Here is a 17,346-nt window from a genome sequence, read left to right as displayed (position 1 = left end):
TGAGACCCCAAGGAACAGGAGCTCCTCCATCCCTGGACGCCAAACAAAGCACACGCACGGCCCCGGGGTGGCTCATTAAATATCCTTTTATTCCTCGTTTTTAAAATGGCTGATAATAATAAAAAACCCTGGCATGGCTCTGCGGGGCCACGGGAGCTGTTGCCGTAGAGAAAAGAGTCCGGTAGTGCCTGCGGGGCCACGGCTTTGCCCAGGTAGGGCAGGGGATGGGGAGCACGGGGCTCCTTGGCTGCGGTGGTTTTTTTTTTGGCATGTGATGAGAAAAATATTGCTTTCCGGGGATGTGCCCCACGGACCTGCCTCTTCCCCGAGCAAACGGAAATAAAAACACCCCTGTGACAGCGAGAAACCCCATCGGAATCATTAACAAAAAAAGGCAACAAAACCAACACCCGCACACCGCCCCCCCCGCCCTGACCACAGCCCTCAGGGAAAGGGAGAAAGAGCAAAAACCGTGGGTGGGGGAGGCTGGAGTCCATGAGGGGCTGGGGGTGTGGGGAGGGGGCTGCCCCCATCCTACCTTGTCTGTGGGCCCCCAGGGGGCTGGAGGCTGCACACACGACGGACCAAGGGGAGAGAGCATCTGAGGCCTTGGGATAGGGCACCCAGAGGGGCACCTGGCACCCCAGAGCCCTGTGGCCCTGCTGCGGGTGGGACAGCGACGCCTAGGACCTGCACTGGAGGGCCCACATCCCTCCTTTGGGGACAGGGACAAGGTGGGGGGGCGCAGACCCCCGGGCAGGGAACGGGGTAGTTTCTTTCTCTCTCTCTGGGTAAGATATATAATTTCTTCTTCTTCTTCTTTTTTTTTTTTTTTTTTAATATTTATATTTATATATATAGATATTTATATATACACACACCTGGTAACTCGGAAAGAGAAAAAAAATAGAATCCGTAACAATAATAATAAAAAAAAGTATTCTGGTTTAAAAACAATCCGTTCCTACCACGCCAGGCGAGCGGGTGATTGCACAAGGCCCACAAGTGGCTGGCGCAGCCGAGGCGGTGCCGGGGCTGCAGCCCCCCCTCCCCTTTCCCCCACAGCCCCCCCCCCCGAGGGTGTGTGCCAGCCCCTGCGGCCCAGGGGGTGGAGAAGGGAAGGGCAGGGGGGGCCGCTGGGCCGTGCCCCTGCCCGGCTCCCCCGGGAGTCCACAAGCGTCCGGCAGCGCGTCCCTGGGGGCCGCCGGGGAGGGAGGAGGGGAGGGGGCGAGCGGCTCTGCCCCTCATACCGAGATCTCGTAGGTGGTGCCCCCCACGCCCGACACCTTCTTGACGCCGCCGCGGGTGGGGCTGCTGAGGGGCACCGGGCCCGGCGGGGCCGAGCCCAGGCTCTTGGGCTGCCCGTTGGACTTGCTGTAGGCTGTTCTCATCTGCACCTCGTCCCTGCGGGGAAGGAAGGACGGACACGGGGTCAGGAGTGGGGACGGCTCACCTCAGCCACAGCCCTGCCCTCCCCAGGGACCCCCAGCACACTCCAGCTCCCGAGGGGCCTGTGGAGGTGTGGGGGGCACCAACTCCGTTCCAGGAGGAGGAGAAGGACTTCTCTTGCCCTCCTCAGGGACCCCCAGCACTCATAGCCCACTTCAGCTCCCGGGGGGGTGACCAAGGAGCTGTGGGGGGCACCAGCTCTAGTTCTGGGAGGAGGATTTCCTTTGCCTTTCCTCAGGCAACCTGCAGCATCTCTCTGCATTTTGCTGCCCCAGGGGGTTGGAGGGGCACTGGGCGAGGGGGCACTGAGCAGCCACCTCCCTGCAGGGTGAGGGTCCCACCCCATAGGCCCCACTGTGCCTGTGCCATACTCACTTTGGTGCCAGTAAGGGCTGCAAGGCCACCTCCTCTGTCTCGGGGCCGCCAGCCTGCGAGGCTGTTTTTTGGCTGCTGTAAGACACGGATTTGCCCAGGTGGGGGGCAGCGGGCTGGTCGGGGGAGCCCAGTGAGCGCACCCGCAGCGCCGGGGGGGGCTCGGGCTTCCCAAAGCGGGGCAGGGCCGGGCGGGTGAGCGGGTTCTTGCCCAGCGGTGAGCGCTTCGAATCGTCCGAGGAGGAGCTGGTGCGGGGGGCGTTGCTGGAGGCCGGCGTCGACTGGATGCCCGAGTCCGCCAGCCCCGCGTCCTCCTCCCGGCCCGGGGCCGGCGGCTGCTGCAGCAGCTTCTCCCGCTCCTGGATGGAGGCCACGATGTGGCGGGAGAGATTGTCATAGCGCACAGGCGAGGGCTCGCGGGGCGCCGCGTGCTTGGGGGAGGCGGCGCCGGCGAAGCGGCCGTGCAGGTCGGTCTCTCGCTGCTGGGCGATGCGGGCCGACAGGAAGGGCGAGGTGTAGCCCACGGGCGGGTCGGGCTCCGGGCCCGCCTGCACCGACTCGAAGTCAGGGCTGTCGGAGGGCGTGAGCAGGCTGTCGTACGAGAGGCTGCCGTTGCGCGTCTGGTTCACCAGGCTCTTGTAGGAGGTGGAGGTGGTGCCCTCGGAGCGGATGGACTGGAGGTGGCCCGTCTCAAAGCCCGTGCCCTGCGCTGACTTGAGGCTGGAGGAGCGGGAGCCACTGGACAGGGGGTCGAAGTGGAAGCTCTTGCCGAAGGTGGGCGAGCGGAAGCTCTCGGGCTCCAGGCTCGGCTCCGAGCGGTAGCTGGGCTTGTGGCCGCTCTCGCAGATGGAGTTGGGCTCCTTCAGGCTGTTCACTCGGCTCAGCTGAGGGGCAGAGGGACAGCAGTCACCCACAGAATGATAAGAGGGTCCTTGCAGAGCTCTGGACACCCATCGCACACCCTCCCCACACCAGGAACACCATCCCCTCGGGGCTGGTCCTCCACACTGGGCCCAGCCTTACCTTGGCGCTGGTGGAGTGGGGCAGGGCCGCTGAGCTGCTGCTGCTGCTGTAGCCAGGCCGGTACTTGTACATGGTGGGAGTCGGGGGGCTGTCCTTGCCTAGCAGGCTGCTGTCTGCACCGGGAGAGAGGGGCACACTCAGGGGGGCAGCGGCTCCCCGGGGCTGTGAGGAAGGAACACGCCCAGCCCTGCCCTCCCTGCCCAAGAACCGGCTCCGAGCCTGGGGTGGACAGACTGGGGAGGGAGGGACAGGCTGGAAGGGAGGCGCAGCGGGGCAGGAGAGACGGAGCGGGATGAAGGGGTGTCCCCACAGCCATGTGTGTGGGGCTGGCACTTCCGCGCCCCTGCAGCAGCCCCGGCTGGGTGACACCCGGGAGGGTGCACTGCACGGGGGTGCCAGGGTGCTCCCCCCAGGGACACACACACTGCAGCCCTCGGTGGGCAGTGGGGCTGGGAGAGCTGTGGGGTCTCCAGCCGCTGTGGGAAGCAGCTGCCACAGGCTCTGCCCGTCACATCCCACCTCTGGCCGAGCCCACGCAGGAGCCAGCCGAGACGTGCTGTGCTGCCAAGCCGGGCCCGCCACCGCTTCGCCTCCTCTGTCCTGGCAGCGCCGTGGCTGCAAGGCACAGCTCCCTGCGGCTCCGGGCAGCGCCACGCCGGCTCGGCCTTCCGGCTGTGAGCGTCCCGCAGGCTTCTCCAAGCACGAGGGGCCGCACACAGCAGCCCGGGAAGTGCGGCGGTGCCGATGTGCTCCGGGTCTGCCCTGCAGCCTGTTAAAGCCGCCTACGACCCTGGCTCCTGGCCTGCCTGGCACAGCCCTGGGCTCCCTTCCCAGCGGCTGCCGGGGCCCTGGTGCCCTCCTTACCCTCGGTGGTGGCCAGGGTTAAGTGTGTCCTCAGGCCCGTGTAGCGGCTGAGGTCGGGCTTAGGTGGGGGTGGCGGCTCGGCGTCAGCAGACTGGCTCTCCGTCACTTCCAGGCTCCCCTTGGACTGCAGAGACAAAGCGCAGGGGGGGTCAGGGGGGGCCGAGGGCTCAGGCCCCCCGGGCGGGCAGGCAGTGGGCAGTGGTGCTGGGGGCTCTCGCTGCCCTCCGGGCCATCCGACAGACCGCGCGCTCGGGGCTGGAAGTGCCAAGGAGGGGGGACCTCCAAAGGGTGCTGTGTGGGGAAGGACGGGACCGGGAAGGGCAAAGCCTCATGTGGCCGCTGCCACATGGGAGGGACACGGTTTCCGTCTCGTGGGGACATGGAACAAGACGACACGGAGGGGTACAAGGGACGTGACCAGGCTCACTCGGTTCTCTACTCACGGATGCAGGCTCGCACCCCTGGGCTCTGTGGAGGGCCCCAGCGCGGGCAGCGCTGGTCCCCACCTTCCTCACCTTCGTCCTCTTCAGCTCTGTCTGGATACCGTTGTCCATGATCTTGACAGTGATCTGACCATCCGACACCTCGGGCCGCAGGAAGGGGGGTCTCACCAGCACCGTCTGCTCGGCCTTCGGGCGCCCAAGGTACCTGGGGACGGGGTGGGAGGAAGGTCACGGCCTGGTGGTTTCCCTGTGGGTGCCAGGGCTGGGTGTGATGGGGGTCAGGGGTACCTGCACTGCCTGGGCTCACCTGGGGGCCGGGGAGCTGCAGAGGACCCGGCTGACGTTCTTACAACAACCGTTGGTGAAGGGGTTGACACCCCCACGGAACTTGCCTGTTACCTGCGGGGTAAAGGAGTGTCACAGCCTCAGGGCAGGCAGGGACCGTGGGGGGCTCAGCCCAGCCAGCCACGCCAGGGTTTGTCCAGCAGCCTCAGGACAATCTCCAAGGACAGAGATACTCAGAGATCCTCTCCCTTATCCTGGTCCCTGTTTAAGTGTTCAACTATACCCTGGAGGGGGAAAGGTCTCCCCGATTTTGCCTCCCGCCCCCCAGAAGTGCCCACCTGGCTCCATCCTCTGGCAGCACCCGCAACCCCAGGCTGCCCCTCAGGCAACCTGTGCTCTGCCCCTCCAGCTCAAGGGCCTCCCCCTGCCTCAATCCAGCCCATCCACATCCACCCTGCTCCGGGGAGCCCCAAAATGTGTTCGTAAGTGGCCTCACCGTAGCCCCACGGGCCCTACCTGTTCGTTGGTAGTGCGGCCCCTGGCCACGAGCACCACGTGGAACCCCGTCAGGCCAGCGACGGGAATGAAGAACAGCCCGGCCACACACATCACCACCATCCTGCCACAGCCAGCTAAGGAGGAGCCGCAGCCCCACTCGGCACCACACCAACCCACCAACCCCCACCCCCCCTGCCCCCCACCCGCGGGGAGGATACGTGACGGCCATGCGGACGCCAGAGAGCTCCTCCACCTGGTACAGCACGTAGAGCAGCCCGAAGCCAAAGACCCCCATGATGTGCGTGGTGAGCGACAGCAGGAAGAGGAAGAAGTAGCGGTAGTTGCGCCGCCCGATGCAGTTGTTGACCCAGGGGCAGTGGTGGTCAAACTCCTGCCGGGGGGTGGGGGAGCTCGGTGAGGGGGTGCTGCCGGGGCTCCCTTCCCTGCCCTGCCCCGGGCACGGCGGAGGCCCCGGGAGCTCCTCACCTCCACGCAGTTGTCGCAGACGCTGCAGTGGGAGCAGCGCGGCGGGCGGTAGAAGCGGCAGGTCGCGCACCACTTCATGCGCACCTGGATGCCCTTGATCTCCACCGTCTTGTAGAGCGGGGCCCGGAAATCGTCCTCCTTGTCCTCGTCCTCCTCAGCTGGTGGGGACACCCCGTCACGGCCACGCGTCAGGGCACGGCCAGCCCCTGCCTGCCCGAGCCGGAGGCACCCGGCATTGCCCTGCTGGCACCCGGCACAGGGACCCCCAAACACAGCCTGGGGGGCTCTCCCCAGCCTTGCCCTACAACCTCGACACCACCCAAGCCCCAGGGACCCGACACAGGGTGCTGAACCCAGAGCTGGCATCCATGTCACTGCCCGATCCCACCGGGCAGGGCGAGGAGAGCTCTCCACCATCCTTTTGGGACCCAGAAATGCCCTTTATCTCAGAGTAAGGGTGCAAGGAGGCAGCTCTACCCGAGACCCTGGCTGGTCAGAGCCAGACTCACCTCGTGGGAATATGCCCGGGTCCATGAAGGTGGCCATGCTGAAGTTGGCGAGCACGAAGAGGAAGACGACGGCATTGTAGGCGGGGATGATGGGGGAGACATAGAGACTGAGCCCTGGGCACCTGCGGGCACAGCAGCAGTGAGACCCCCTGGACCCCCCCAATGTCGCTACAGCTCCACCCAGTGCCCCCCACACTCAAACCAGAGCTGTGCCTGGGCCACCTCTGCAGCCCAGGAAGCACCCTGAGGGCACGGTGGAATGACTCCAGGCATCATCCATCAGGGAGCAAAACCCCCACTTGCCCCTTGTGCCCACAGCCCCTTGGGATCCCACTGACACACGGAGCAGCTGTGGTGGGAACAGGGAGAGCCAGGCTGTTGGCACGGGGGGGATCCACCAGAAAATGCCTGCACTTCGCCCTCCCTGTGCCCCACCAGCTGCACGGGGCACAGAGGGGACCTGTGAGAGGACACGAAACCAGCACCAGGTCCGGTGCCTCCAGAGCTGCTCCTGCTCCTCACATCCCAGAGACAGCTCTGGTGGGACACTGGGACCCCAACCAGCGCCCAGCTCCTCCAGGAGGGAATCACCCTGCTCCCTCCTGCCCCAGCAGGCAGCACGCTCAGGACAGCGGGCTTCCCCCTCGGAGGCGCCAGCGTAATTCCCTAATCTGCTTTGCTGCTGGGATTTAATCCCGCAGATCTAGGGCAGCATCTGTCCCTCTCTTCCCCCTGCCGTGCTGAGTGCCGATGGATTTGGGTGGCCGGAGCAGCGCGGGGCTGGGCGGGCAGGGTGACATATGGTGCCAGCGCCGTAATCCCCTGCAGGTTGGGGTCAAGGGGCAGGCACTGGGCCCGTCCCCTCCTCCACCACCACCCGTGGGGACGGGTCCCACTGCTGGCCAGGCAGCCCCTGTCCTTGTCACTGCAGCCCTGGGAGCGCCGGCAAGGCTCTAGCTGGGAACAAACCCTTGGCACGGGGCTCTGCCCCAGTGCAGGGCTGCCAGGGCCCTGGGGAGGGCAGGGGGGTAGCCCCAGGTGAGGGGCAGGGGCTGCCCCGGGCAGGGCAGATGTGGCAGGGGGTGGAGGATTGGGCATACCTGCCTGGCACACACCTGCCTGGCACACACCTGCCTGGCACACACCTGCCTGGCACACACCTGGCAGCGCAGAGGGCGAGGTGGGCAGGGCACTCCCAGCACCAGGCACGGCTCTGTGCCCCGGGGAGGGTGGGAACCATCAGTGGGACCTGCTCTCACAAGCCAAGGCCAAGGCTGTCCCCATCCAGGTGCAGCAATGAGGGCAGCAGGAGAGTGGGAAGGCAGACCCTCGGCTTTGGGAGAGCGCTGAGAGCAGCGCAGCGGGGCCAAGCCCTGCTCTGACACCCACACATTCCTCCTCCTCCTCATCTTCCTCTGGGACACCTCCAGGCCCCACACACAGGACCAGGCTGCTCCTGCAAACCATCTTCCCACCAGAGCCCCTTCCTCAGGAGCCGCCCTCCCGGGCACGCTGGGCGCTGCCTTCCCGCTCTGTATCGGGACAGCATCTCCCAGTGTGTCACCCCAAGCTCTGCTCCGGGCTGGGGAGCGGCTCCAAGCCTGGCACTGGCCCTGCCAGCCCTGCTGCCTCCTCTGGAAGCCAGCCAGGAGGATTCTCCACAGCTGGGACAGGCTGGAGAGGAGGAGCCCTCTCCGATCCGTGCTCCAAAACCCTGGGAGAGCAGTGCTGGAGGCACAGGACCTACGTGACAGCAACAGGCCACAACCTGAGCGAGGGAAGAACCACACAATCACGGAACCACTGAAATGCTCAGGTTGGAAAAGCCCTCCAAGATTACAGAGTCCAACTGTTCCCCCAGCACTGTCAAGGCCACCACTGAACCATGTCCCCGAGTGCCACATCCACACTGGTGTTTTTTGAACACCACCAGTGGGCTGGTGACTCCACTGCTGCCCTGGACAGCCTGTTCCAGGACTGGACAACCCTTTCCATGAGGAATTTTTCCCTAATATCCAACCTCAATTGCAATCTGAAGCAATCTTGTCCCATCGCTTCTTCCCTGAGAGAAGAGACCGACCCCCACCTGGCTCCAACCTCCTGTCAAGGAGTTGTGGAGAGTGAGAAGAACACACCAGAGCCAAGGACCCCACATCCCTGAGCTGAGCTCCCCAGCTCTGCTCTCTGCCAGAGGGAGAGGGGCAGGAGGCTCAGAGGAGCCCTAAAAGTAGCAAATGCCCTTCCAGGAACCCTGTGGAAGGAGCTCCTCTCTCCAGGAAGGGAAATCCCAGCCCAAACCTTTGCTGGAAAGAGATGGAGGGGAGCCAGGAAGGCCCGTGGCTGGGCAACCATCCTGCACAGGGAACAGCCAACAGCCAGGCTAAGCCAAGCACATGGCCTGGATCCTCGAGAGACAGGGAGAGATCCAGCTGCCTTGGAAAGCTCTGGGGCAGGCAGAGAGGGAAGAACTGGGGTGCAGCATTCCTAGTCATGAGCACAACACCGAGGTCTCCTCCCCAGCAGCCCGCTGCCCTCCCGGCTCTCCCACACCCAGGCACCCCCGTGCTGTGGGAGACAGGAATCCCCACGGAGCCAGTGGCCACAAAGCCACCTCCCAGGACCAACCCCACCCACAGGAGGGAGCAGGGTCCTCCACAGGGAGCAAAGGTGCTGCCCATCCCTGAGGGAACCTCCTTATTGGGAGCACGAGGTGCTCCTGGCCTTTTGCTCTCCCGGACAGAGAGCGTGGGGCTGCAGGCCCTGCCTCGACCCCAGGGACAGCCCCGGGGAGAGCGGGCGCCAGCTCCTCAGGAGCAGGAGGAGGAAAAGGAAGATGAGGAGGAGGAGGAGGGAGGCTCCTCCCCATCACAGCCACACAGGTCCCGCAGCACCCATCGGGTTCCCCCTCAGGATTGGACCAGGATGCAACACGCCCATCGCCAGAGGAGCTGTCGGGACTTGTCCCTGGCAGCACATGAGAGAACTCTGGGAACCTCGGGCACCCTGAGTCACACCTGGATGCAAGACAGGCTTTTTGCCACCAGTCATGCCCAGAGAAGCCCGTCCCTCCCTGCTGGTTCCCCGTCCCCTCCACAGCCCCTCATCCCCTGCCCTCTCCTGGAGCACAGCCATTCCCAGGATGCCTCTCCTCCCTCTGGCTCTCCAAGGCCCTGGCACCAACACGATCAATCCCTGCACGCCCTGACCCTCCTACAAGTTTGGGTCCCACTGGGAGTGCACACAGCACCATTTCCCAATGGCACCAGTCCGTGTCCTGGCTCCAGAAGGGACAGGGAGCCTGATAACCAACCACACCAGGAGCTGGGACTGGCCAGCAGGGAGATGAAGGAATGGACAAATGGACCCCACGAGGGAGTTTCCATCCTAAATCAGCACCTCTCTGAGAGCCCAGCAAGCCTGGGACCCTCGCTCCTCCCAGAGAAAGGCAGGAACGTCCCCTCTCCCATGGCCCCCCCTCCAGCCCAGCCGGCCTCGGCTCATTTCCACAGCCATGTGCTCGGCACCAGCTCCTCATTAAATTAATCAATTAAAGAGAGTTCTTGGCCCAGAGATACAAATCCTGGACGGACCAAAAGGCGTCCAGTGGATATGCTGGAAGTAACCCAGCCGGAGCCTGGAGAGCCGTGCCGAGCCCTGGCTGCTCCCTGCCTGGGGGAGGCCTCCCAGAACACCCCTCCCCAGCTTCCACCGCGCTTCCCAAAGGATGAGCCTGAGGTGGGATGCCAACAGCGAGCAGGGCAGCTGGCAGCTGCTCCAGCTGTCCTGGTCCAGGCGGGCAAGGCTCACCCTGGCCCTGGGAACCGTGCAGGAGGCAAACCCCGGGCCCCGTGTCCCTGCCATCCCGCTCCAGCGCCAGGCTGTTCCCAGGGAACAGCAGCGCAGCTGCCCCCCGGCTGAGCCCCGTGTGAGCGCCGTGCCCGGGCTTTCACGGGCTGTTCTCAAGTAGGTTAAACAACACCGCTGACCTGTAATTACAGCGACCTGCCCAGCTGTTGCTGCCCTGGCCAAACCTGCTCCGCGGCGCCGGCTCTGGCGCTGCCTCTCACCCCGTGCTGATAAGCGGCTGCTCCCGGCGCTGCCACAGCCCGGGGCCGGGATGGGCTTGGGGGTCCAGCTGCCTGGAGGGCCCCCCAAAGCACGGCTGCAGAGGCAGCCTGTCCCTCCCAGGTCACACACGGGGTGTCACGCACAGTGCAGAGGGCATCGCCCGCTCCCCCCGCTCCCCCTTCATCCCTCTGGAGCGGGAGCACAGTCAGCGACTTCCGCAGGCGTCTGGCAGCCTGGAGTGGCCAAACCTGGAGCCTGGGAGCTGGGTGACCGCTTGGTGTCCCAGCAGGGGACGGCCACACGTGCTGAGTGACACCACCAGCTGCACCCGAGCCGGACAGGGCGAACCAAACCCACTCTCCCCTTCAGCTGTCAAGTTTCCCTGTCACTGCCCGGTGGCTCCCAGGTGCCAAAGCCACAGTGACCTTCCCACCACCATCACAGGGAGTGGCAGGAGCCACCATACCCAGCCCTTCAGCCTCCTGCAGCTCCAGCTGACCCCCAGCAGGAAAACCCCAGCGAGCAGGAGAGGCTTCCCGGAGCAGATGGTGCACCCCCTTCCCACCAGCCAGGACCCCAAACACATCACCACTCAGATCCCACCCCAGGGACGGGATTTGGTAGCTGGTGCGGCTGCCACGCTCCAGCTTTCCTGCCCAGCACACCATTCCTGCCTGGCACACCCTGCCTTGGCTGCCGCTGCTCTCTCCCGGGCTCAGAGCTGGCACAGCAGCCTGGCCCCCTCCTCAACACCCCCAGGTCCTGCCCCCCCGCCTGCCACCCCCAGGGCACGTCGCTAAGGCACGGGGCAGGGAGGCCCTGCAGGAGAGAGCAGCCCAGGGACATCCCCACACCTCCCCAGCAGCCAGTACCATCTCCCACCCTGGCGGACCCCCACGGCCCTGGTGACCCACTGGCCACCCCCTCGGGCCCTCTCCAGGGACACTGAACCCTTGTTTGCCCAGGGCAGGGCTGACACCGACAGCCAGTGATCCGTGCAGGGGGCAGAGTTCTCCTCCCTGAACTCTCCTTTGTGGTTCACAAATCGATTACAAAGCTCCAAAAATAACACGGATCCTGCCCCGGCCCAACCAATCCACCCTGCCTGGCCACAAAAGGGAAAGTGATCCGGGTGTTTTCCACCCACAGGTCACAAACCAGCGTCCAGCCCCCGCTGATCTGGAGCTGAGTGGTGACACGGTGCCTCACCAGGACCCCCAGCTGGGGAAAACTGACTGACACGGGTCCTGCTGCTCCAAGGGCCACCAGGCCACTCCACGACATCCTCCTTCCCTCTGGGAGGAAGTCCAGACCCCTCTCCCTATTTCCCCACGTCCCCTGTCGCCCCCTCCAGCCCTCCCCGCTCTGGCCGAGCCGCCGGGACTCACGTGAAGGCGAAGAAGAGGGTGGTGGCTCCCACTAGGAAGATGGCAGCAGCGGAGACCGGGACGTACTTGCTGGGTTTGAATCTCTTTCCAGAGGCTGCTGGCATGTTGGAGCTGTGGTGGGGGATCCGCCCCGCAGCATAGCCCAGGCCCCGCGGGAGTCAGAGCAGGACGAGAAGGGGAGGGGGACAAGGGCCGACCCCTTCCCGGCCTCCGCGCCCGCTCCCAGGCCAAGCTCCGACCTGGACGGATAATCCGGACAAGTCTCTGGAGCTGGTGGCCCAGGAGAGGAGCCCACCCTACGCCCTGCCCTGCAAGAGCTCGCGGGCGCAGGGGAGGAGGTTTAAAACCATCAAAAATTCAGAGCAGAGCAGAGGGATTTGAGTTTAAAACAGCCGTCGGAGCGGGAACGCCGGGAGCCCTCGTGAGCCTCGCTCTCCGTCAGGAAACAGGCAGCCAAGGTTCCCAGGGGAGGGAATTCCCCGGGCTCGCCCGGCGCTTCCCACCCGGCCAGCACCCCGGGAAGAGCACGGGATCAGCAAACTCCTTGTGAAAAAGCCACTCCGGGAGCCTCAGGGAAGCCACTTCTCCTTTTTAATCTGCCTCCTCTGCGGTGCCGCAGCCCCCGGTGCTGCACGGGAGGAGGGGGTGGTCTCCAAGCAATCTGCCCGGCTTCCTCTCGGCTGCCGTGGCTGCCGTGCCTCCTCCTCCTCCTCCCCTCGCTGGAGGGGTCACGGAAACACTCTCCCTGATTTCACCGGGATCCGGGGCTGGCTGGCGGTGGCCGTTTAATTTTATTTATTTCTCTCTTGTCTGTTAAAGCCGAGGAACAGCTGGTGCAAGGTTGAGCTGTAAATCCTTTCTTTTGAGGGGGGCGGAGGGGAAGGTCTGGCAGACTGTGGGTTTTCCTACTTGCTCCTTTCTCCTGAAGCCCCAGGTCCTTCCACGGGCTCGGTATCCACTCGGTGGTTGGGAACGAACAGGAATGGCATTAAATCCTCTGGGCAGCGACCATTTCCCAGCAGGTGAACTGGGGGGACCTGGAAGGGGGCGTTCAGGGAGCGCCTTTACAACCCCAGCAGACACCCAAGGGTGGCAGTGGTGCTGAGCAGGTCTGTCTCACCCATGGCCCGGGCGGTGCGGGGGAAGATCTCAGTTTGTTCCGAACCGCTTCATTTTTTCCTCCCCTTCCTTCAATAAAATCCTTCTTCATTCATCCATTTGTGGTTTTTTTTTTTAAAAAAAAAAAAAAAAGCTACATAAAAACCATTAAAACTTGAGGTCTGGCACGCCACAGCTCACCTGGAAAAAAAAATAACAGCAGGAATTACTATGGCAAGAGAAGGGACAGAGCCATGTGTGAACACCCAGGGAGAGGCCAGCGAGCTCCCCAGTCCCTACCCCTTCTGTGACCCCCCAAGAAACCACCCTGAGCCCCGAAGGAGTGGAGGGACCCCACAAATTCCCTCCTGCAGCTTCCCCTCAAATCCCAGCACCAGCAAGCGCCGGCTCCCTGAGGTGCAGAGGCTGAGCGGAAGCTCCAGGACTTAACACAGGGGTGGAGATCACAAGAGGAAAAGACATCCAGGAGTCTCATTCCCTTCCCTAGAGGGTAGGAGACAGGAGAGGCCCATGGAAAACACCATTCCCCCAACCGGACATGGCTTTTGCAGCTCTGGATTCATCAAGAACTGTAGTGCCAGGACAGGGGGGAACGGATTTGAACTGCCAGAGGGCAGGGTTAGGTGGGATATTGGGAGGAAATTCTTCCCTGTGAGGGTGCTGAGGCCCTGGCACAGGTTGCCCAGAGAAGCTGTGGCTGCCCCATCCCTGCAAGTGTCTAAGGCCAGGCTGGACGGGGCTTGGAGCAACCTGGGATAGTGGAAGGTGTCCACTAGGAAGTAAGGGGGTGAAACTGGACACCCTTCCAACCCAAACCATCCTGGGATGCCATGGTTCTGTGAAGGACAGCTGGCTTTTCACTGGGCAGCCCCAAGTGCCTGAGGGTGCCCTTGGGAACTTGCCACCCTTGGCTGATGACAGGGACGCAGGAGGGAGTGCCACAGACAACAGGAAAACCAAACTGTTCTGGAAAGGGGAGCAGGAGGCCCCTACCTGCCCCAAACCCCCAAACAGCCATGAGCCCATCCCACATCAATCACATCCCACCAGTTCCTGCTTGTCACCCACCCTCCCCTGGCTGCCTCTGCCCAGGTCTGAACAGAGCCCAGTGTCTCCCTGCCTTCCTCCTTCCACCTTTCTCTGCCTCCCCAAGCTTTTCCTTCGGGGTGGACACAGGGAACACTCTGGTTCTGACCAAATGTGGCTGAAGGCCGGGAAAGCTGCGGCCCAACATCAAAAAGGCACATTTAATGACAAGGATGTGTTACAGTGAGCTGGGTCCAGTCCCAGCCACCCCGGCTGACTCACGGTCCGTCCTCCGCAGGACCCGAGCTCAACTTCCCACCCCAAGGTTTCACTGCCCTTGGGATGGGGAGGAAATGCAGGGATGATGCTCTGACCAGCCGGGAATGTGCTGGTTTCACCTGGCAGCAACTCCAGTAACACCAGGGAAAGCTGTTTCCCGTGGCAGGGACAGAGCTCCCTGGAGAGCTGCAGCTTTCCAGCCCTGCTCTGCACCCACTGGGCTTTGGGGAAAGCACCCACCAGCCCCTACACAGGGTTTGGGGAACAGCCCAGCACCCCACAGAGCCCAGCCCTGCGACAGGGGCCGACAGCAATTCCAGGATGGGCTATCAGCAATTCCAGGGATGGGCTGTCGCAAGTTCAGGGCCGACAGCACGGCCGATTGCTTTAGCAGGAGCAATCTGCTCCCAGCCCTTTGAACGCTCCGCCATGGAGGCACAGCCACACCTCGGGCTCAAACAGAGCCTGCCAAGCAGAAGGGGGTGTTCCCTGATATTCCTCCCTCCGGAGATCTCCACCCTCCCCTGGCGGCCCTGCTCTGCCTCAGCCCTTCCACCCCAAGATCCAGGTGCTCCAGTGCTTCCCATGGGGGTGATCCCTGCAGAGGTGCCAGAGCCAGCTCCTCGTGGGACAGGCCACCTGAGCTGGGGGAAAGTCCCAAGTGCTGTCATTAGTGACACCCAAGCGAGATCCAATGCAAATGCATCCCTGTTTTGTGCCTGGAATAACTCCACAACTCACCAGGAGGCTGCCGAGCCCACCCCGACTCCCAGAGCCACGACACAGCTCTGGGAATGTCTCCCTGATCCCCACGGTATGGCAAGACCCCCTCAGAGCCCCCCAGCCCTGCCACAGAGGCCAGGGCAGAAGCCCAGCCCAGCATGCCAGAATCTCTGCTCTGCAGTCCCCAGGGTGCCCAGGAGAAACTCAAGGAAAATCCACCCCGAATTCCCACAGATGACACCAATTCAGGCCATGTTCCCACTGATTCTCTCCCAAACACACATGTTCCTCCCCAGCCACCCCCCTTCCCAGCCCTGCAAGCTGCCCACCTCTGGTCTACCAACCCCTCCTTTCTCTGCACCTTCTCCCCAAGCCCTTTGTCTCTCTGGCCACATTGTCCCCATCCACAAAGGGCACTCACAAAATTCCCTGCTCCAAGGAGTCCCCAGCTCATCTCACTTCCACGTGACATATATGGGCTCCCATTCCTTTCCCTCTGCCACTTCCAGCCCAGCAACTCCTCCTCTCCCGCTCCTCTGGACCTGCCCTGCTCCTTCCTCCCCCAGTGCCTCTGTCACTGCACACTCCCCCTTCCCTCTCCCACAGAAATTCCACCTATTTTTCCCATCCTAGCATTCCCCTTTCAGAGCATTTTCCCAGTCCTGCTCTGCTCAGCCACCTCTGGAGTGCTCATCTCCAGGCTTTCCCTGCACTCATACAGGGGAGCTGCTCCTGTTTCCCTCATCTCCCTTTCTGGGGATTTCCTTTAATTCCCAGTTCCCTCCCTTGGGACGCGTGCAACTGCGACTGCTGCCACCTTCCACTTCTCCGAGCCTGCATCTCCTTTTCTTGGGTCAAGGCCCTGCAAAGTCTCCCTGATTTCCTCCTCTTCCTCCAGCCCCTTGTTCCTCGCTCCTCCTTCCATGCTTCCCACCCTGCTCTGCTCATCTGCTACAGCCCCTCTCCAGCCCTTCCCGACGCAGCCGTGGTGCTCCGTGGCTCGGCCCTTCTGAGGCCTGAGACAGGACACAAGGGGTGAGGGAATCCGTGTGCCCAGCTCCCAACCTTCCCTCCCTCGTGTCCCTGCGGCTCCTCGCTCTGCTCCTGCCTGGGAAGGAGGAAATACACCCGGGAATTAACCACACCACTGCCCGGGATGGGAGCCCACGGCACGGGGAGGGGAGAGTTCCCTCTCTGTTCCCGGCTCCCAAACCTGCGTCACCCGCTGGGATCCGCAGCTCCCGACCTGCCCCGATCCAGCCGAGTTCCCATGGCGCAGGGCAAACACACAAACAATTCCTTCCACGTGAGGCAACTCCCAGACAGGGCAGATCCAGGGCTGCGCCGGAGACGGGATGTGCTTTACCTGTTCCCACTTTTGTTTTGATCGGCTGCGCCCGGGAGTTCCACGGAGCCATTCCAGAGATCGCCGTGTGCTCAGCCCTGGCACCAGGAGATTCCCTCCTCCCTCTGCAGCTCCTTCTGCTCCCCCCGTCCTTGCACGACCAGCTCTCACCTACCGCTTGACGTTTAAGACTCCAAAATCCATCAGAGAGAGTGGAAACGTTCCCAAACCTGCCCCACCACAGCCCCCCAGCATGAGACTCCCCTGTGGTCCTCGCCCTGTGTGCAAACGGGAGCCCCTGCCCCGTTTTGGGGACACTTTCCTGCTTTCAATTCCAAAGGAGGACGCACAGCAACGTGCATTTGGACACCAGGGCTTCTGGTGGAACTGCTGTATCCTGCACACCCGCCTCTCTCCCACCCAGGTAGATGTACAGGGGTGTTAAGGAGGACAAACACAGAAAATGGACCAATATTCCACTGCAGACAGCCAGAAGGCTGGAATTACTCTGTGCTTATCTCCTGCCCGGGGCTTACACCGCTCCCATCCTCCTTCCCTGGCCCATCCCGCTGCTTTACGTGGGATTAGCCCCATTTGATGGGCAAGGCAGGAGGAAATAGGTCTCGTCCATCGGGGCCGTGTCCCACCGGGCCCCACAGTGAGCAAACACCCAGGCTCCTGTCACTGTGTCAGGACACACTGGACACAGCCGCAGGTGGGAGTGTCCCCAAACAGGCCCCTCACAGGGGAGTTCAGGGTCCCCCCTCAGACCTCCCTTAATCACCCCCCTCTCCATCTCCAGCCGGGGCTCATGGCCTCGGGAACCAACGGGAATAAACGTCTGCTAGAGCAGCGCCTGGGCCCGAGGGAAGGAAGGTGATAACTGGATTAAGCCCAGGAAGAGGCTCCAAGATCAACTCTCCTTGCTCCGATCGAGACAAGGCCCTGGTGGCACTTCACGCCGCCCAAACCCACCCTGGTACAGAGAATCCTGCCTGCCGAGCGCCCAGACCCAGCTCTGTGCCGGGGCGGGAGCCGGCAGGGCCGGGGGAACCACTTCCCGGAGCCGCGGGGGACGCGGGGGCAGCCCATCCCCTCCCGAACCGGCGGCACGCCGCGGCCGGGAATCCGCGGGGCGAGGGATCTGGGGAACCGCGAGGAGAGGCCGGGCTGGAGCCGCGCCGGCTCACCCCAAAAACCCGCGGAGACGCGACCGCGCCGCCGGTGCGCGGAACGCGGCGGGGAAGGTGCTCCCGGGGGCACCGGGGACGGGCCCGGTGCGGGGCAGCGAGCGCGTCCCCCGGCGGGTTCCCGGCCCCAGCCCCCGGGTCACGGCGGAGCACGGCCCGCTGCCGGCGGGGCAGGACGAGGACGAGGAGGAGGAGGAGGAGGAAGCGGCGCTCCCGTGCAGAGGCACCGGCGGCCATCGGGGCAGGGTCGGCCGTGCGGAACGCGGAGGGGATTTAAGC

The 17,346-nt window shown here is 63.6% G+C and overlaps 1 protein-coding gene across 1 annotated transcript; it reads right to left on the bottom strand.

Moving 5' to 3' along the window:
• Positions 1–68: 68 nt before the first annotated feature.
• Positions 69–16,121, bottom strand: ZDHHC5 (zinc finger DHHC-type palmitoyltransferase 5). The gene is made up of 12 exons (XM_051776978.1): positions 15,899–16,121; positions 11,386–12,684; positions 5,930–6,051; positions 5,421–5,578; positions 5,153–5,325; positions 4,953–5,055; positions 4,459–4,550; positions 4,224–4,356; positions 3,709–3,832; positions 2,845–2,957; positions 1,825–2,705; positions 69–1,404 (listed from the first exon to the last, which is right to left on the bottom strand). The coding sequence occupies exons 2-12, from the start codon at positions 11,487–11,489 to the stop codon at positions 1,245–1,247; spliced, it is 2,163 nt and encodes a 720-aa protein (XP_051632938.1). The 5' UTR covers positions 11,490–12,684; positions 15,899–16,121; the 3' UTR covers positions 69–1,244.
• Positions 16,122–17,346: the final 1,225 nt, after the last annotated feature.

Source organism: Manacus candei, unplaced genomic scaffold (assembly GCF_025592945.1).
Source record: "Manacus candei isolate 608988 ecotype Guabito, Panama unplaced genomic scaffold, ASM2559294v1 h1tg000009l, whole genome shotgun sequence".
In the NCBI taxonomy this organism is placed as follows: Eukaryota; Metazoa; Chordata; class Aves; order Passeriformes; family Pipridae; genus Manacus; species Manacus candei.
This window is presented reverse-complemented; position numbering and strand designations above follow the sequence as displayed.

Coding starts and splice junctions, on each gene's coding strand:
- ZDHHC5 (XM_051776978.1), bottom strand. CDS start 11,489: ATGCCAGCAGCCTCTGGAAAGAGATTCAAACCCAGCAAGTACGTCCCG. Junction 3,833..4,223: donor CAGAGCTGAAGAGGACGAAG/GTGAGGAAGGTG, acceptor TTGTCTCTGCAG/TCCAAGGGGAGCCTGGAAGT. Junction 2,958..3,708: donor AACCCTGGCCACCACCGAGG/GTAAGGAGGGCA, acceptor CTCCCGGTGCAG/ACAGCAGCCTGCTAGGCAAG.